Source organism: Euwallacea fornicatus, chromosome 16 (assembly GCF_040115645.1).
Source record: "Euwallacea fornicatus isolate EFF26 chromosome 16, ASM4011564v1, whole genome shotgun sequence".
Taxonomy (NCBI): domain Eukaryota; kingdom Metazoa; phylum Arthropoda; class Insecta; order Coleoptera; family Curculionidae; genus Euwallacea; species Euwallacea fornicatus.
The window spans coordinates 51166-72526 of NC_089556.1; the positions used below are offsets into that span (position 1 = coordinate 51166).

At 34.4% G+C, this 21361-nt stretch overlaps 1 protein-coding gene across 1 annotated transcript; it reads left to right on the plus strand.

Annotated features, from left to right (window-relative positions):
* The first annotated feature begins 29 nt into the window (after positions 1-29).
* On the plus strand, positions 30-17508 carry Np (Notopleural). Its single transcript, XM_066290989.1, has 11 exons — positions 30-753; positions 4827-4929; positions 8508-8821; positions 8871-9390; positions 10251-10622; positions 10686-10907; positions 10963-11394; positions 13960-14137; positions 14693-14961; positions 16034-16232; positions 16319-17508. Exons 2-11 carry the CDS (start codon positions 4827-4829, stop codon positions 16434-16436), a joined length of 2727 nt encoding a protein of 908 aa, XP_066147086.1. The 5' UTR covers positions 30-753; the 3' UTR covers positions 16437-17508.
* The last annotated feature ends 3853 nt before the right edge of the window (positions 17509-21361 follow it).

Below are 21361 nucleotides of genomic sequence, written 5' to 3' on the forward strand. Positions count from 1 at the left end.
AGCGTTTGGTCTGAGTTCTTACCAGAATCTAAGCTTCATAGATTAAAATGCATTATCACTTTCATATTATAAACAAAACTCTATCGCAGAAAGCAGATTAATCAAACATTTTAGTTAGCAACAGATCAAAAATTAAATCTGGTCCTTAATAATCTGTCAAATAATGTTCAAACCTACTACTCCTTTCAGGCCTTAACGAGGTCTCGCAATCGAAATAAGGGGGACCATGTGTAAACAAAAAGACATTCGTCTCCAGCGCGACAGTACCCAGTAGCAGCGCCGATATACCGTGGGTTCCTAGACAAGAAACACCGGTGTCGATGTCGTCTTCGTCCCATTAGCACCTCGATTGCCGCAAGTGGATCGCGAACTCGAAGAAGGCCTAACGGTACTCCCCCCCTCACCTGGTGCACTTCGACAAGGCTGCAGAGCCGTTGACCCCCCTAGAATCCCATGAAGATAATTTCCAGCACTGTTCCTCTTCTGCTGGACTAGTGCGCATAGTCCTTGACAAAGAGGTCCTCAAAAGGCTGCAGGTTTGCGACCATCCGAAATTTTGGTGGACCTTAAGATCGTGTATATTCGCGACATGTTGACCGATGATCCGGCGGGAAGTTTGAAAGAAGTTGCGTCTGAGTTCGTTGAATGTTAACTGGACTTAAGGATGTAAATTAGTTTACGGTTGTTTAGAGTAGTAAATTTTTTAGTGTCTAATTTATTTATATATTTTACTAGTGATTCTAGTCTGTCGAGGTAAGTTTCTGATCTCTGCTGTCGGGTGGTGTTATGTATTACTAGCGTTAGAAGAGGTTTCCCAGCGTTAGCAATATGCCCCCTACTTTAAAATCGAATTATTTCATTTTTGATGCTTAACATTCATATATAAATAATAGTTTTAACCGAATTCCTAAATAATTAATGGGAATATTAATTGCAAAATTTTAGTTTTTTCCTTATCGTTTTTCAACAAAACTTCATTCTTTGAAATTTGATTGGCCATTACTGTACCAAACCAAGGAAATATCTGTATTTTTCTGTATTTCTTGCGGTCCAGATCCCACGTTACATCATATTTAACATGGAACCAACATTTAAAAAAATACCTAATAAATATTGCGATTTTATAGGGACCTTAACACAAATATATTAATACATTTCTCATTAAAAATTCTCAATGTAAGCAACGATGAATAAGGATGACAAGTAGTTCTGGGTTCTGGGTCATCAAAACCAATTTTATAACGTTTTAAGTCATCGGAGAAAGCAGTACCGATTACTACAAAGGAAAATAATGACTCACTCGTAAAAGTCTTATCCAGCCGTGTAGATGTCGGATTTGTAACAGGCGAAACCACTTTGATGAACAGATACTAAGCTATAATGGTCCCTTATAATTAACTTTTGCAATCTGAATAAGAAGCTTTTTGGAGTTTTTGCAAATGACTCACAGGGGAATCATTTAACCTGAAAACATAAATCCTGTTTCACAATTAAAGATTTTTCTTTTGCAACATACCAACAGCATGCCAATACTCATCAGCATTTTGTTTAATAATACAAAATTTATAGGTCATATTTACCTCTAAGTCAGTATAACATTGTTGTATTCAGTTTCAATTTATTTAAATCAATTTACATAAATATAGTTTCTATCTTAACCATTTCTACTTTTCGAATAATTTCTATAGAGGTTATTGCATATTCAATTACGATAATTTACGAATTTTCTTCTCACACGGAATTGCAGGTCTACTAGAGAGTACCTGTGTACTTACGCATGTTTTATTTCATCATTTCGATAAAAGTTCAATTTTACATACCGATTTTGATCCTAAAAATCTATAATGAAGTAATGTTCTTATTTCATAAGAAGGTCAGTGTAACAGAACCAATTAAAGGTCTTAGAGTGTTGAAGAAAAAGTCCGGCAATGAATTTTACCTCTTTCAAAGGCCAGCGTATGGTTCAAGTTAGCTTAAAAATTGCCGTGTCCACAAATCTACCACACAGAAAACCATTTTTGAAAAAACTGCTGGGAACTACCCTAAAAGGTATTTCTCTAGTTTCATTCATAGATTTGGTACAGTATGCATTCACCGTACTTACTTGATAAATAATAGCAGCTCATGCACGCTAATTAAGTTCACAAAGGGAAATTATTAAGTAGCTAATATTTTGATATACTTTAAATGGAAATTGATTCGATATGATCCTTTTCATAATGGGCATCCTGCTTGCAGATATCTTACTGCTTCAATAAACCAGCCGCTTCAAGTTCCTGGCTTCATTAATAAAAAAGCCGCAGGATTACGAGTTGATCATTTTCATTGCGAAGTAAAGATAGATTGTAGTAAAGAAAACATGAATGCAAATTTTCTGAGCAATTCAGTATCCAAACTCCACGTCATCCTAACTCCCCATACTTACGCTTTACTTTCAAGTCTTCAGGAAATTGCTCAGTTTTGCTTCTTCCTACTTACCTGTACTAATAAGTCTGTCAAATAATGAAACAATTTTACTCTTTTCTGCAGACACCCATCAAAGTAATTCAACTAAGACCACTTCGTACCGTTTAGGTATTCAGGACTTCGCTGACCTCTGCACGACGAAGTTATAAAATCGATTGACCTACATATTATGCATGAACGAATCCTCCGAATAGTTGGGTAACAGGTTTTTCGGTGAAGAATTATTAAGTTGTGCCCAAATTCTTCGGTACTTGCGGTACCCAACGGTACAGATGATTGAATGTTAAGTCACCCGTTAAGATCGTCTTGAGATGATGGCGTTGTTTTGTCATGTTTCTTTAGTGTTAGTTCCTCTTTATTGCACTGTAGAGCAGAATGAGAATTGATTTGATGTTGGACGCGTAATAAGATAAACAATAATTACAGCAGGAGGAATTAATGGGTGTGTATGGTCGTAGATACAATGGTCGTGTCAATTTGAACGAGAGCTGCTCGACATAAAATATTGAAATTTTTCGTGGTCGAGATGCGACTCATTTAGTGAGGTAACCATGAACACCATAGGTGATAATTTTATGAAGATTATGAGAAGCCAGAATAAATGCTAATGCAAACAGATTTGTGCATATCAGAGTATAGCGAACAGGGCAATCGGCTTAAAGGCGATATTAAATACGATATAGAGATAGTCGTTTGAACACCCATTAAAGATATTCAATTGCAAATATCAGGTTCGACCAATACCACAGAGTTCTTAAGTACCAGTTGCGTCTATCCATAAAGTCTCATTTGTTATTATAAATTCCTTACCGATAAATATATATTATCATTCATGAGTTTTGAGTATTGTTAGTAGGTAAACTTCTAAAAAAACGCAACAGAATAAACATGGGGTACCCTAATTATCTAAATACTAAATTTTAAATAATATAAAATGGTGTCCAGACAATTCTCATGCGTATATATAGCGCCTTTAAATAGTTTATTCATAGAAACAGATTGTAAAGTGTCACTTTTAATACCTAAGCTGTAGAGTAACACTTTTACTACCTAGGCCACTCTAAATTTGAAATAGAAAAACGTTGATTGTCTAAAGAGTAAATTCTCTTTGCAGTCAATGCAATAAGAAATTTCAAACATAAAATCAAGCACAAGAATTAAATGAGAACGAATTTTAATTGAGGCGAATATCTGAAATTAATGTGTTTTAATCGACAAAACACAAATTTTCCATTTTTTTACATTGTCAAACGAATAACTGTTATTTAGGATGGCGAAAAAGTAGGACGTTTATTTCCACAGCGTTACTGGAATCGTCACTTGTTAGATATTAACTTAATGCAGTAAATTTGCAATTTATTATAATGCGATTATATTTGTCACAATTACATATGTGGTCTTTGGTTTATGAAACACCAGTGGAAACAAAGAAAAACCTGATTGCATGAATCACTGAGACATTTGAAATTTTTCAAATGATTATTAAATTTTTAGTTAAGCCATCAGAAACCATGTTTGTCGTTTAATAGGTGCAATGAAGTTCAAGGACGACATTTTAAACAATCAATATAGTGTTGTTTTGTATAAATAAATTAAAGCAAAACGCATTAAAACTCTATAAAAACATTTTTGCATATATCTGTCTTAAAGCGTCATAAGACCGTAATGCCTTAGAGGGACATTTGCAGAAATAAGTTCTTATACTTCGATGTCTTCCATAATTGCACTAAACAATCTCTAGAAGTTTGATCCCATAGTTCAGTAATACCCGATATTTGTTTTATTATCTTAATATTTATTAAGATAAGGCATTTAGAGTTCATAGGATTTTTGCGTAATAAATTTCGTTTGTTGTCCTAGTTTTCGAATAAATTTATAAGGTAGGTAAAAATAAAAAAAGACTTATACAGACGAACTAATAAAAGAAAAACTTTATGGGATGCTTGTGTCACTAAAATGTCATTTATTCATCAGTTCCGCAGTATCTTTAGCCCAGTTTTAAGATAGACATTACCTGACACAAGTTGAAGGTTTACTTCAGTACCACATTTACTTTCTTGACTCAAGGATATCTGTCATCGTTGGCATCAGTTAACTAGTACTAATATTATTGCGAGTGCATTTGAACGTTTTGGGGCTAGTAATCACACTGACATCAATAAACCATGCACGCGTGACTTATGCTTTAATGAGAGATATATGTAAATATGAGTGTGACCAGCTGATCACCTATTATTTAATATTATTAAGTAACAACGAAACAATTCATTCTGCAATGGTGGCTTATTTTTTGCGGGACACCATGTATATCATATGCTATGTGAGCGCTCTCACGAGATACAGATATTTTTTATTTTCAGATGTTGCCAGCCACTTTAGTAACTTTAGTCACCTTTATATTGGATTTATCTAGTTCTTCGCCGGTCTATAACATGCAGCCTGCATTTATAACGACAAACATAGGTGAGTTAAAGCCTTACTATTCACTTTCGCCAGAATTATTCTTAAGGCAAAAAATGGGAATAACACGTTTAATATTTATTCTTACTTTGAATATGCTCAGTTCATAACGAGACTGCTGCGTGTGTTAATCAATAGCTGATGATTTAAGAATAAAATATACATGAGGGATAAAAATAAAGCTAATTCATATAACTGTGCTATAAGTTGAGTTAAACTTTCCCATCTCACCACTTACCAAATATTTACGGTACGAACTTTTCTTTATTCCACAAGTGCTCTTAAAAACCAAACTCTCCAGCATTTTACTTGAAGCAGTTACTTTAAAGCCTTTGTTCTTCAACAAGCTGCACAATCTAGCAGAGGTTATTGGTTCAATTTCCCTTAAAAGCAAATTGGATAAGCGATCCCCTTGTAGTTAGATAATACAAATATCTTTAATGCTGCCTTTATGACTTTGTCTAGAGTTGTCCATTTAAATGATCAAAGTAATGCATCAAACGTGCTATTTGGGTAAATGTCTCGAATAAAAGCTCTATTACTAGGACTGTCGCAGGCTAAACGAGGGAGTTACGGCTGGGATGGGAAGGAATTTGGATTTCTTATATTTTTGATTTTTACTCGTTTATAAAATATAAAACGGTGTTTGTTTATAAAATTATTTTCCTCGCTATGTACAATTTCACGAAAAGTTTCCCCACATCCTCTTCTACCTTCAGATCTCCGCTTCGAGTTACCTTTTCATGAGTTTATTGCAGAATTTAATATAAGGGAACGATAAGAGGTGAGTCATATCGAACTGCAACACCTCGTGTGCGGCTTGTGTGCCAATCATGCGAGTGTGTTACAAAATATCCTGACGAATTTTTAAAAAATTACATTTCTTAAATTTATTTTTTCTGTGATTTTAGGAGTACACTATTTTTAAATTGCAACACTTTTAATTTCATAAAATTATGCAAATTTCAACTCCGTCGCACAGCGTAGCCCTTTCTACAATAAAGAACTACCAAAGATAATCGCAAATGAAGATAATAAGATCAAGTGCGTAAGAGTTCATGTTCAAGATTACTGAAAGTATAACGTGAACTAATTGATGCTATCCGAAGCCTGAAAACACAATTAATAAATTTCACTTTTTTACCTATAAAAAAGCGTCACTTTCCCAAGGTAAAGCGTCAAGCAATTTTACCTCGTTTTATCGTTTGCCCTTTATTCATTTTTAACGACTTTACTTTTAAGGACGTTGTTACAAAATCTGCAGCTAAATCAATTTTCTGCCGGGGCATCACAATTTGATTTTCTGCGGCTTCTCAGTAAAGTAGCAAACACGCGAAAAACAAAAAGGTAATCAACACAAATTCTTGGGAATATCGCCAACGCCTGTTTGTCCAACGACATACTTAAGTTTGACCCCGATTCTTTAAGACAAATTTGCACCGGTGTGATGTCATTCGAACTGACCCCATTCAGGAATGATTCGGCTACTGTGAGATTTATTTTTGTTTTGACTCGTGAATGTCAAGTTACTGATAAAGATTGTGGATAAAGCCGTCCCATTTCTTGCGGTTATTGCTCGCGAGTTATTAATGAGAGTATTATTATCTGAAAACAAGCGTACGTGCATCATTTCGCTAAATCGAGCGTTCTCCCAATGAACATAACTAACGGTATGTTAGAGATCTATTTGCTTTGATTATCTTTAGGAAATAAAAATGTCACAGATATAGTATTCCCATCAGACAGGAAATTGTGTTTTGTATTCGTGTCCTAGACAAGTTGTGCTCTTTTATAATCAATCTTGTTTGTGGGGTACTTACATGTTATGATACCATGTATACACACCAATTACTAACAGCTACAACCCCTACTAGTGTGCAAGGCCAACCTGTGCGTTTCTTTAAAATTGCTCCAGCGAATCTGGATGACTATTTTTGCAGCTACTACAATGAGTAAGGCCCTAAGAAGGAAGACAATATTCTGTTGACACTTTACGTATTGAATCACGTTAATTAAAATGCATCAGCGATAGAAACCAATTCACCTTTGTTTTTTTGGAAACTAGATTTGTTTCATATTTTCGTCGCATATCCTTTACCGAACAATAAATAGTTGTAATAGAACTTCGTTAAAATTCTGTAAACATATTGCAAATTTAACTGACATAGGTGTCGATAATAAAGTATCATTCAAACCGATGCAAATATTATGAATTGGACAAAAAGTCATGTTGCTGGTGATGTATTTTTTGCTAAATTTCAACTAAATATATAAATAAAACATTCTTTTAACTTATTACTACTATTAGTATCAAGGATGGGCTACATTCTGAGCTTCTTTGCCTATCTAGTATATCTACGATATTTTCCAATATTTGCTGGTCGAATTATTCTGAACCGCTTTGTAGATCAAGAAAATGAAAGTCCGATCAAGTGGCTCAAACATCCCATAATGATCCACCAATAATAGGCGCTTAGTCTTTTCGTGGTATAATCGGTGGTACTAAATTAATACCTCGTTCTTGAAAGTCACACTCGATTTTAAACGATGAGCGTGATGATATGCGAGATTCTTGTTAAGTGTGTTTGGTAACGGGACCTGCCAAGCCTGACCTACTTAAATATTTTGCGTTTTATATAATACCTACATAATATGTATATAGCTACTCGTATTCTTCTCAGAGGCGTGCTCTAGCAGTAATTTAATTTGTGAAAATGTTTTAAAATTGCTAGAATTCAAATAGAAAAATAACGGAAAAAACAGATAATGTGGATGAAATCGTTCAAAATTCGTGGAACCTCCGAAATGTGCTAAGCTATATCGAGGAAAGAAATCAACTGACCCAGGTATGGACTTCTGGTCACACAAGTTTGGAAGAAAACGAAGCCGTTGATTATATTTCTAAGGGCTGGCGGCTGTTAATTTCATTGGTTCTTAGTCGCTTGTCTCATTCGAATCTGATCCAAGAGTTATCCCGAGTATCCCCGAATATCTGTACGATATGAGTCACTCAAAGACGTACGTTCAAAATCTTCGTGAGAATAAAACAAAAGCCTCGCTAAACCTTCCCCACACCTGGCGAGGCCTATAATACATATCACCATGGTGTTCTCTTAGCGATAATATCACCATGTCTTTAAGGCTTTTGTTATTGAATTGTTCATACATTCCCATTAAAGTGGCTGAAGCTTCCACGATTTGCGTCTCAATCACACATATTGTATATCAGACAATTCCTTCATGAAAGGAGAGGTGTATTTACTTATGTATTTTGTTAAGGAACGACCTTATATAGGTTCTAAATATTTATATATATTTCCGAAAATACTGACATTTCTCAATAGGCTCAATGTATAGGCTTAACGATATTTAACGGTACAGTTTTCCACCAATTCCGGTGTAATAATTCCTGTCCCACAGTCCAGTTAGACAGGAGAATGTCTTATAAAAAGGTTTAATGGCTTGTTTCCGTGGCTAATATAATTAACTTTACACCGGAACTTATAATAATTTAACGTTATTTCGTACTTCTTTGCTTAGCTAGCGGAAAATTCCATTTAGCACACTCGTTTCTGTTTCAGCATCAACCAATGGCAGAAATATACGGAATCTTCCCTGCGTATCAAGGAAAAACCCAGCACTCAGTGGAGTCTGCATGTTCGCCATTGACTGCCTGAAGTCCAATGGTACTCATTTGGGTACTTGCATTGACAGGTTTTATTTTGGTTCATGCTGCCATATTGAACCAATCAAAGCCTTAGGAAATAATATTGAGTCCAACATAGTACTGGATAGTCGAGAACCGCCTGAAAGACTGCACAATACGACAACGAATTTGTTTAGCTCTACTCCAATTAATTTTAACAATATTTCTTCGATGATAATTTCTTCGACTGTAAGTTGATTATTTGTTTTAATTGGTAATAATTTTTCATTTATTTCAGATACCGGGCACAGGTAAACCCTATCCACAAACCAAAAAACCCAATATTACGACAACTGAAAATCCTCCCAAAACAACAAAAACTACTCCTACAAAATCTCCTCCCCTAGTGACTAAACCTTACGGGGTTAAACTTCCCTCAGTTCCTGGTACAAGTTTTTCAACTAGTCCAGAACTAACGACAGTACCTCAAAAATTGCAAACATTTCAAATAATTGACGGAGCCTTGCTAGAGACTACTACATTAAAGTCTTCTAGACCAGCTACAACCAAATCTCCTAGTACTATCACTGAACCCAGGCCTGCAATAACTGCACCTCATAAGCCATATCAGAAACCTAGTACCAGGCCACCTAAGCCGGAAGTTCCCAGTAAGCCTACACAAAAACCTAGCAAACCTCCAAAAATTAGTTCTACCACAAGAAGACCTGCCATAAGTAGTGCCACTAGTAAAACTGTTAGCACTAGAAGACCTGCAGCTACTCACCCTACGAGGAAAGTTACCCGACCTTCCTCTACTGGTATGAATATTTTCTAATATCTAGAAACTGTCCCCAAACTATTTTTCTGACTCACTCTGTATAAAAATATGAATTTTATATCGGAATTAATTTTTAACCATGATTCGGAGAGGCTATTAAGCGTAGCTATGCACAAAAAAAATATGAGTTCAATTTAAAATATCTTCGATCTTTTAAACCAATTTAAAAAGAAAAAAAATCATGTATTTGCCTCTGATTGATTAGCACATCTCACAGTGATCGATTCCTATCATTCCATACCGGATTATCAGCCATCCATTACTTTTAATAGTATACTTTTACTTCGCTAAATATTTTTCATGGAGAGCCAGACACAACCATGTCAATTCGCATCGCTTATACTATATGATCTTAAGATGATTATTGCCTTTTAATGGTTTTTATCGAAGGTCAATTATCGCTTTTTTACTCATGAAGGATTATGAACGTAGAGATCCTCCGCACTTTATATTTACAGTATCCGTATGTAAACAGTAATGTAATAAATATTTTTACATAATACGAAATATATGTATATTTTTTTGCCTCCTCGTTAAATTCAGTTCACCACAAAAGAAGCGGGAATAAAAATTTACATACCCAACTGGCAGATGTATGTGAAATAATTTATTTTTAGAAAAAAACTCGTATCAAGCATTCATTCTCCCTCTGGATGTGATTTTATTTGCATTACGATGAACCATAATTTAGTCGATGTGGCCCTAAGCGTGAATTGGCCTTGTATAATGATAGTTAATAATGCTGATAGCGAAGGAATACACTGATAATCATATATCACCACTCATTTCGTGTTACGTTTTACTAATTGATACGATCATAAATTATATTTCAATTTTCAGTGAAATCTTCTACAATTAGTCCCAGCATCACCACTATCAAAACACCAACCAGAAAGCCATCAGTTTTTCTGACAAAACGACCCACAACGCTTAAGCCAAGTGTATCAACTACTTTACTAACCATTAGCACTGCATCACACTCCACATCGACTTTACCTTCACCTCCTCCTCCAAGTAAAGTATCAGTTCCAAAGAAAAATCTTACCCAAATTTTGGAAAATGGAGCTATTAATTCTGTCGCTGACAAAGTTGTTGAAACCGGTGGTCTGCTGACGGTTGTTAATGCCAGCAGTCCTGCTTCAAGCACAATTAAACCAAGCACGGCCCATGTCACTACCGCCAGTGCCAAACCAGCTATCACATCCTCCTCAAGTACGATTTTGTGCAACAGTTTTAAATTTCAACTTTGAAGAGGTTTTTCTCTTCTCTTTGAAGGTTCAAGTCCCATTGGGAGCTCAAGCGTTACTGCCATGGATACCAGTTCATCCAAACCCACTACGAGTGGGACGACTACAAAATCTCCAGGTACAAGGCCAGCAACTACAAGTCCAAGAACCACTACCAAACCTGCTGACGGTGTAGTAGTTTGGAGCGTTGATGACGCCAAGAACCATACTGTTTTCATTAACGAAACATATGTGGATCATACAACTGAAGGTGCTAATGATTTCAAAATCTCTTATAGGTTAATAAGAGGAAACTTAACTTGCAGATTGGGTTCCTATAGTCACTACTAATGGTTGGGTATTACTTCCAAGTGTCACTCCCATTACACCGCTATTTGAAACTAATCAGTCTGCATCCCCCGTTACTTCATCACCTACCTCTGCAGCAATTCAACCTTTTTCAACTATTATACCTTTGGTTACCTCGTTATCTCAAGGTTCTTCCTCAACAGCCAGCGCCTCTCAAGCTACCTCGTCGATTGCGAGTACCACAGTGACGCCCGTTGCCTCAAGTAGTCTGGCAAATGCAGAACAAATTAATGGGACCATCTTAACGTCAGTCACAACAGAGGGTTCAACTGCTGTGACGTCCACGGAAGTCACAGGAACCACAATTTCGATTGAAACGAGCAGTCTTGGTACCAGCACTGATATAACGAGTGAAGGGAAGCCTATTAATATGAGCGACTTTACTGATGGTAAGTATATTTGTAGAAAGCTCCGGTATTGAGTTTTTCATGGGTGCGGGCTAACATAACAATTAAAAATGCAGAAAGCAATACAATTGCTTTAAATAATAATAATCTCCATTTTCAAGTTTACAAAAACCAAAATAAGTAAAAAGGACCTACCTATTAGTAAAACAACAGTGATACCAAAACTCGCATGCCCATTCGTCATCATTCGGACAGTTAACGGTTCAGAATAATAATTAACAAAAAAGAAATACTCAGGACTGTATTTAAAAGTTTTTATCCTACATGAATATTTAATGCCTTTGTTTTTTTTGTTAGCGATAAGTCTTCAATGATCGAATCTAAATTGTTAGTCGCAGCTAAAATGTTTTCATGATTCATTGGTAAAAAAACTCATCTATAATTTCGCACATCTACTTAGTCAGACCCTGTAAAAACGTAGTTCTTCAACCTTATTCAAGGTAATTTAAACTCGTTACTTTAGCCAAAAGAAATAAAAATTACCAACAATAAGACATAGCTCTGGTCAATCTAGAGTACGAGCTACACGTTCATCCGATCTACATTTCATCTGTTCTTGTTGGTTTTAAAGCCCATTAGACTTCATCCGTAGTACTTACAGTATAATTAACTTATTTTTAAAGCGTTCTTATTTAAGCAGAATATTCTCTGCTTTATGAGATCATTAACTATTATCGGTATTTAGCGAGAAACTGTGAGAATTCTTGCTTCTAATGAGGAGTAAAACGGTTATTTTTCCTTCAGCCCCACACCTGACAACAACTGAACTAACCTGAACAAATTTAAATTAGATACCTTTGTTTAAACAATTTTCAAACTTAAAGTAATCTCAAATTTACTGCGGATAATGAAAACTTAGTACCCCTCTCGAACTGCGAGTTAGCCAAATCGAAATTTCTGTAATGTAAATGATTATCGTTTAACGTAGGCGGTTCATCATGGCTCAAGAAATTCTCGTTTATGACATGGTCTCTCGGCGGGGGTTTTAGTATTGCTTATTATATTGTTTTAATTTTTTTATATTGGATATTTGCTAATAGACCGCAATTCCTCTATTTCAGTTAAATTCCACTCTAAATACATTTTAAATCTCTGGAAATATTGGTATGTTGACAGGTACAACATGATGAATATTTTATTAGCCGCAATTTATTTTCATATTTACACGACGGCATGGATTCAGCAATATGCTTCTAAACCCCGCAATGTCTCTCGTTTCCCAGAGTTTCGCCGTGATTAATGGCTATTTACGACTTGTATCATTTTTCCGTCAGGCGAAATTTACATGTTCACCTTTCCTGCGCTGCCACTTCGGCCCCCCTAATCAGGTCAGTTTTGCACAGAGATCACGAGAAAGCACCAACGTTTTTCTCGGAAAGAGCCATCGCGATATCTGGCAGCTCAAACAACCGGCAATTATGTTAAATAAATGTCAAAAAAGCATTGTAAAAAAAAAGTAATAAAATTTTTTTTTCGGATAAAGGACGTAAATTGTCAAATAAAGTAACTTCTAACCAATTTCTGTTGACGTTGTTTTGTTCTATTAATAACGATTAACAACAACAGTTAAAAATTTAATTTCCTTCTTAGTTTCACGGCTCAACAACTTAAATTAGTTCCTCAGTTTAGACAGTTCTAAATTATAAAACTTAAAGTTAAGGTAATTTCAAACTTACTGTGGATAATAAAAACTTTCAACCTGCGATTTAACCAGTCGGAAATTGCTAAAATAATTGCTTAGCGTTTGCGTTTCATCATGGCTTGAGAAATTACCGCTTATGACTCGATAATTCGAAGTTGGTTTTTGTATATATCTTGAATTAATTTTGTTATACCGGTGTGAATGGTTCTTATTTCCAGACTAAATTTTACTGTAAAAAAATCTGATGTTTTTTAAGATATTAAATTCTCACTAGCTGTTTTAAAGCAATGCTCTTCCTATTGGCAATGAACAAAAAATACTTAATATAAAAGATATAAAATAATTAACAAATTTCATCAATTTAAACTGTAATGAGTTTGAATGGGATACAAACATATGTTAAGGGCAACTAGGCAACACATAAATGTTAGAATATTCTGGATCCAATGTAACAATTTTATCAGAATCCGAAAGTCCATTAAATATTTAATGCCCGTAATAAAAAGAAGGTTTATTAGAGCACAGGCCAGGAAAAGCACACTTGGGCACGTGGTTTGAATGGAACAGGATGAACTTCAGTAAATCTTATTTGACCTTCCTTGGAGAGAAATAAATTGCTGAGATTAATGGTCAAATTCCATTAACGGTACCAACACACAGAAGATATGTTTGCCGCTTAATGTATGTCCCGTCATCGCATAATACGTGTTTACATACATTGCGGTCATAAATGCCCCCTTTTCCTTCCCATTTTTATAAAATATTTTTTCAGAATTTAAGTAGTTCCGAATCTAAATAAATATCCACCTTCTGGTATCTATGAAGCTAGAGGAAGCACAAACGCATATTTTCACATATTATCAAAAAATCTCGAACTAATTTAAGTAATGTTTCACCCTTGTCAGTATGCGGACGACGTATGTGGCCCGAAGCCCGAATTGTTGGAGGAGAGAAATCCAGCTTTGGGAAATGGCCTTGGCAAATCTCTTTGAGGCAGTGGAGGACCTCGACTTACTTGCATAAATGTGGAGCGGCATTATTGAATGAAAACTGGGCTATCACCGCTGCGCATTGTGTCGACAAGTAAGTGTTACGTTATAAATGGGATTGCAATTTCGGGTCTGGAAATGCATCCTGACGTTAGGCTTTAATTAGTATGTACGAAAAATATTTTAAACTTGGCCAATTTCGATTGTTTATTAATCGCAAGTAACTACTTACGTTGGAAAACTAATTTGATGTTGAAAGGTAAAAATACAACTTCTTTCGGCATGACTTTGTTTAAGAGTTTTCCAGAAAATGAGTTTTTAACGTGACAGTTTAGAAACAAGCGGTCTTAAACGAAAACGATAAAAAAATAAATCGTAATATTTTAGCATAAATAAATTTGTGTATTGTTAATACCATTAAAATTCGCATGCGGTTGCAATCATCGATATATTACGGTTAGTTTTAAATGTGTTTAATGAAGCAGTCAGTAGTAGTAGAGGTAAAGTTCTGGTGTGGAACTTTTGTGACCACATAGGATGAACGCGGAGCAACTCCAGTATTACATTGAATATTATCTGAATTTTACATTTACTTATCTTACATTCCTATCATCGATAATTTATTTGAGCTTATTTATTCTGCTTTCAGTGTTCCTCCAAGTGATCTCCTGCTTCGACTTGGTGAGCACGACTTGTCAACCGAAGGCGAACCATATCTTCACGAAGAAAGACGTGTCCAGATAGTAGCATCACATCCTCAATTCGACCCCAGAACTTTTGAATACGATTTAGCTCTACTGAGATTTTACGAGCCTGTTCAGTTTCAGCCTAATATTATCCCAGTTTGCGTACCCAAAAGTGATGAAAATTTCGTGGGCCGAACGGCGCACGTCACTGGGTGGGGACGATTATACGAAGGTAAGTCATTTAATTCCTGTAAAGACCGTTAAAGGCAATTAAAGCCATGTCCCTGACTAGTTCTGTATAGTTATTTTATCCTTTTCATGGTTATTATCTTCTTGGTAAAGTTTCCATGCTTTGCTTTCTCTTCACACTGAAGCAGTTAATTTGGTGTATTTAATCGAAAAGTTACTTATATTTTTCTAAATTATTTTATTCACTTACATGCTACTGCAGAAACGTATTAAATTTACACTTACGTATGACGTCAGGAATCAGTATTATTATTACATAAATGCTTAAAGTTTGTTCGCGCTCGTTTTAGACTCGTTAAGAGGTTACCTTCAGTGGATTAGAATGTTTATATTGTCTTTAAATTGCTCCTGAATATATGAACCTTCGCTTTATCCAGATTTAAAGTGGATTTCTACAAGGTGCTAATTAAATACACAGACAAACATAAGGAGCAAATTTTTGAAGATTTCTTTTCAATACCAGGAAATTTGAGAAAATAAATGCTGATTGAGAAAGAGATGAAATAATATTTGATAAAATAAATTTCTCTTTTTTTACGTCTAGTTTATTATTCAGAAAATTGTAAGCGCTGCACGTGATGATCATGCAAATATTATAGTCTCGAGGGCCATTCGCTTGGATTTATTTAAACTACATATAGGCCGATAGAGGTTTAAGTACATTTTTGTTGACTGAGCGATACAATTACCTTTTTTAAGTATCACCATTGGTTGGGCATTGCTGTGCAAGTTGTATTTACTTACCATTTCCTGTTTTGAAAACGGTCGATCAAATTTGGCAGAGTGAAGACTATGTTATTAATAGATTGATGCAGTACGGGAGTTTTTAAATATATATATATATCATATTATGAATGCGACTAATATTTTTAATTTCTGTAACAATTAAAAAGTAAATTTCGATATTGAAACTTATCATATTACAGTTTCGTAAAAAGCAACTTAGCAATATGGTTACAACGTATGCGGTTTTCGTGAATTTACGGTATCATTCTCTTTCCGTGCCCCAATTCGCTTTATTTGATGTTCTAATGTATTTAGTACTTATCTTTCAGATGGACCTTTACCCAGTGTTCTTCAGGAAGTATCAGTACCGGTGATCAACAATACTGTATGCGAGTCAATGTACAGGTCAGCCGGATACATCGAACATATTCCTCACATATTCATATGTGCAGGATGGAGAAAAGGAGGATTTGATTCCTGCGAAGGAGATTCTGGAGGACCTATGGTTATTCAAAGGGAAGATAAAAGGTATTTACAAATTATTTTCTTAATTTGTCAAATTTGTTCGACAACTTTTTCTTAAGTAAATACCTAATTTGTTTGTTGTTTTTTAGGTTTCTTTTGTCGGGCATCATATCATGGGGAATCGGGTGCGCCGAACCCAATCAGCCAGGAGTTTACACTAGAATTAGTGAATTCAGGGACTGGATAAATCAAATTTTACAATTCTAATATTCGTGTGGTTTCTAAACTTTACCAGAAAAGACTTAATTTTACATCGTGATATTAGTTCAATTAATGATTTGAGAAAATGGGTAAGAAAAACACTAGATCAGAGATTTCTCGAAAAAGCTTGATCACAAAGAATTATTAACATGAAAATTGATCTCCTTTACCGAGATAAAGAGTAAATATGGAACTGAGCGAAAACAGTTCCCTGGTAGTAGGTACTCATTGTACTTAATGTCCCTATTTTTTGTTATTATTTGTAATCTCTATTGTAAAGATCGAACTTAAGTGGAAATGTATATAAATATTATTAGTTAGAAGCTAAGATAACTCTGCATTATAGATCTATTCCAAAACAATAAATGACAATCTGTTAGAAAAACATGTTCATTTTCAAAATTAACACAACCCATAAATTTCTCTAGAAGCATTTCAAATCAATCTATAGTTGTATTACGAATATTATGATCTTAGTGCATATTAATTTAAGGACTTACCTGCATGCTCAAAGCAATGTAAATTTCATCAATACCTTTATAATATTTTTTGTCTACTAAGTATTGACACCTTTCTTTGATCTACACAATATCAAGCGTTGATTGAGGTTAGGATTGCCGTACGCGTCTGACCAACCGCAGCGTTCTGCTCACACGATAAATATCTAGCAATCTTTGGGGGAAGCTCAATTGCAGAGTTCAAATGTTTTCTTGCTGTTTGGGTTTTTCGAAATGAAGTCGACGAAAAGGTTTTGTAACTAACACGTATATTAATGAATGTTACGTTCACCCGTTAAGATGTCTCGGTTATTAATCGAATTTATTGAAAAGACTCGTTCGTTAATTAACTATCAATATTCACCTCCTTAAACTAATTCTGTTAATATTATTGTTGATATATTTATTACTATTTATTTATTTTTATGATTAATACCTTCTTGTTAGTGATAATAGACTTCTCTACTTAAGTGACGATAGAATAAATGTTTATGAAAAATATTTTGGGGTTGCATTTATTACTGCTCATGTCTGTATGTGAATAGGTTGTTCAAGTATTCCATTAAAATAATTACTTTTCATCAGCATGTCTTATTTAACTCTTTCTCTAATTCTGATACCAAAAGCGATAGGGCACTTTCGGTATTGAAAGTCACTTTATTTGTATGAAAATATGCATCTAGAAAAAAAAAATTATTGAAATGAAAAACTATGGATTAAACGTGTTTATGTTGTGAATGGCACATAAAGGTTGCTTTAACATAACCATGAGCTTATGTTCCAGTAATAATATTAAAAATACACATAAACACCTTGCTTATGTTCGCACTTAAGTGCACAATTGCCTTGTTTCCAGTCTATACGATAGTCAAAGTAGATTTTTTTTAGAAAAAATAGTTAAAGAGAAACTCAAACATATGAGTATATGCCATTATTAAAATAGTCAATATAACGCAATTTTAAAATAACTTCGTTGAGAACAGCGTGCCAGTTATGCATCATAAAAAGTTTGTAATATTTAAAAAAGAGGGAAAGGGAAGAAAAACGGCAATTTTGTAAACAACAGAAATCTATAAGCTCGGTAATGAAATATTTGCAAACATAAAAGAATATAATTTGTACGCACTTACTAATCATTCCTACTAAATTAGCATAATTTTATTATGATGTACAACACATCCAATATCTTGAAAACGAAGCATTATCGAATCTATGTTTGTATGGAATTTTTGATTAAGAATCGCTTAAAGAAGCACCCTTTGAAGGTTTACCACGTACTTAAATAAAACCAGACTGTGGCTGTGTCTCTTTTTAACTGCATTTAGGCACATGTATTCTTCAATAGTAATTACAGTAAAGAAATCATAAGCAAGGATAGAAATTATATTGTACGCTAAATTTTATTAAATGTATTAAAAACTGCATTATTTTCTTCCTCTTCATAGAGGGAACCTTTCGATATACCTAAAACACGTTAAAAATTAAAAATTCTCTCCATTGAAAATGCAATTTTTTATCTAAATTCTTTTGGTTTTTGTCGCTGATTTTCAACATAAATATCCTTTTTCGACCCTGCTTTGCAAACCCCTTCATGATAACTATTGTACAATTTGAGACCAATGCAGCCATGTCACGCAAAGTGCAACCACCTGAGAGGCGAATGACATATCAGTTTCTACTGCTACTCTTGCGATTGCCAAAAAAATTGTAAATGGTAATCACATGAGAAAGGAAATATTTCAGATTTTTACTGTACAAATTTTCTTAAACTTTTTCAAACCATTTAGTGTTCCTGTGATTATACACATAATATAACAAAAAACATTGTCCAATTAGGAAATATTATGTTAGCAGTAACCGATACTACAAATGTTTGAATACATATAAAAAAGTCACACGTCGTAAAGGCAACCACGTACAAAAAAAAAATTAAATATCGCATACTTAGCGATTTTGTTCTTAAGCATATCGAATTTTGCTGCAATAATTATCCACGAATTGATAAACTGTAATATGTGTTAGATCTTGCTTTAATAAGGTAAAGTTCGCACCAAAGTAATGGTATTCATACATTGTGATCTCCAAGCACATGTTGACTATTAAAATAGGAGGTAAAATTTTAAATATATTTTCAGATTTTTTTTGAAGTTTGATGAAATCAGCTTACCTGCACGATGCGAGCACTTAGTTTATAATGCACCAGATAAGTCATTCAGAATGTGAAATTTCCTATTGAAGCGCATGTTTAAACAGTTTCATGATGATCTTTATTAAATTCCTTTTGGGATAAAGATGATTTAAATTCTGCAGGACAAACCCAATCAATATGTTCGCACGCTGAAGACAATAACATTAATTACACGTAATTTTTTAAATTTTTATGTCGAATAAAACTTTATAGTATAAACTACACAATTATCAATAAGCTGTAAACATTCACTGCGCATTCAACTGCATGACCAACTGCAATCGTATAGGAAACACGTCGCTGTAGGCATCTGTGCAACTAAATGTACATGGAAATTTCGATATTTTTTTCTGAAAAAGTCTGTTTAACTTAGTTTCTTGAGTTTGTTATGTTTCATTATAAATTGATGATTATAAATTTAATGTTAACCAACGAATATTACCCGAAACTCTTTTGATACAAGAGCAATATGCAGAATGTTTCGTTGCAATATTCGAAATGTTGTAATGCAAAAAACGTAACTGCACATAACAGTAAAAGGTAGCTGCATTGCAGCTCTTTTCTTTTACACTGAATCATCATTTTAACAGTATTTTTTACTTTTCCGTATGTAAAGAATAACAGTTTCAGTTTTTTGAAGGAAGTGCAGGGAACCTCAAAAAAGTGCCCCTGAAAAAATTTAATTTCTGAATTTCTCGACGTCTTTTCAAGCAATATACATGGCAACAAAACTGGGCAAATAATAAAGAAGTTGGGTGCTTAAAGTGGTGTTTTGGTAAAATTTTAGGGTGTAAGTACCTATTAAAGGGCGATTAATTGCATAAAAATTTTTTAAATGGGACAGTTTCATCGCTAATCAACAAAATTCTCGAATACATTCTCATGGATCATTTGGAACCTTTCGTACCAAAAATAATCTCCGTTAATCAATTACAGAGAGATTTCAAACGTTACTCATCGCTATTTTGCATATGCCTTGAGAACATGGTAATAATAATTCCAGCACTTAGAAAACACTATTGGTACTACAATTTGTTCCCATTATAACGATAATTAGTCCAAATCCCAACTAACTTGTTATTTAAATTGCACGGATTAATACAAAGCTAATTGAGTGCTTATTAAGTCCAGTATAATAATGATTCTGCCCAGTATATTATGATCCCGTCTGTCGATCTGATTCCAATAATGATAAGGTACTATTTTACAAAGAACAGTTACTCATCGTATAAACGGGTATAATTGTACTGTAAAGTTTTCATGTTTAACTTGATACATTGACACTCTGGCCATAGTAAAGCAAACGGCTCCAAAATTAGGGTCATTATGTCATGATTAATATTAAAAAAAATCTTCGATGCTGCCGCCATGTCTGACCATTTATTTTGGCGTTTAACAAGCGAATTGTCGAGCCTAAAATCCCAATAGACCTATTTAAAAGAAATGGCTTCTACTTGGCTTTTACTTTTATGCACACCAGTGTGCAAAAATATAGTTCACGTACTCCTGAATTCGTTCACACGACCCACGATTATTTCTAATACTTAGGATGACCTTGTAGAGTTGGTTGATTTTCGCTGTTACTGGGAAATAATTAGAAGAGTTTTGTAAAAGAGCCCATATGGCCATCGCTCGAGCAGAAATGAAAGGAAGCAAAATTAAACAAATGAAATCCGTACGTGCTTATGAAGACCATAAACAGTAGAGACGCATAAATTAGTGAAAGCAAGATGGTGCTGCTGATTCTCACCTCACATGCCATACCGTTCTCTTTTTGCTAGTTTTGAGGACAACAGTTTAATCTTCGATTTCCTGTTGGTGTTGTTATTTCGATTTTCTTTACTTCGAACTGCAAATTTTTAAATGGGTTTATGTTGTTCATTTGGCGCACTTTTGCAAGTCATACCAGTTTTAATTAAATTTGATTGTAGATTTTATTTACGAGATCAGATTAGATTCAAAATTAGAGATTTTTTGGAAATTAAAACAAGTGTTTTGGGATTCTCCTGTTTTGGGGTCGCAAACTTCAAGATGTTTGCAAATTCATGTGATGTCGTAATTACAAATCAGAAAGGACATTCTGCTATAAAATAGTTACTACAAAACTGAAATCCCCCAAAGTTCAACAAAATCTTACTTTTTCCGAGCAGAGAGAAAATTAGGAGAGGCAGAGCATACCCTCTAAAAACCTGAAGTTTCTATATTTTCTCCCACCAGGAACAGCCACTAGGCATTACTTTAAACAG

Coding starts and splice junctions, on each gene's coding strand:
- Np (XM_066290989.1), top strand. CDS start 4,827: ATGTTGCCAGCCACTTTAGTAACTTTAGTCACCTTTATATTGGATTTA. Junction 8,822..8,870: donor CGATGATAATTTCTTCGACT/GTAAGTTGATTA, acceptor CATTTATTTCAG/ATACCGGGCACAGGTAAACC. Junction 14,962..16,033: donor GTGGGGACGATTATACGAAG/GTAAGTCATTTA, acceptor CTTATCTTTCAG/ATGGACCTTTACCCAGTGTT.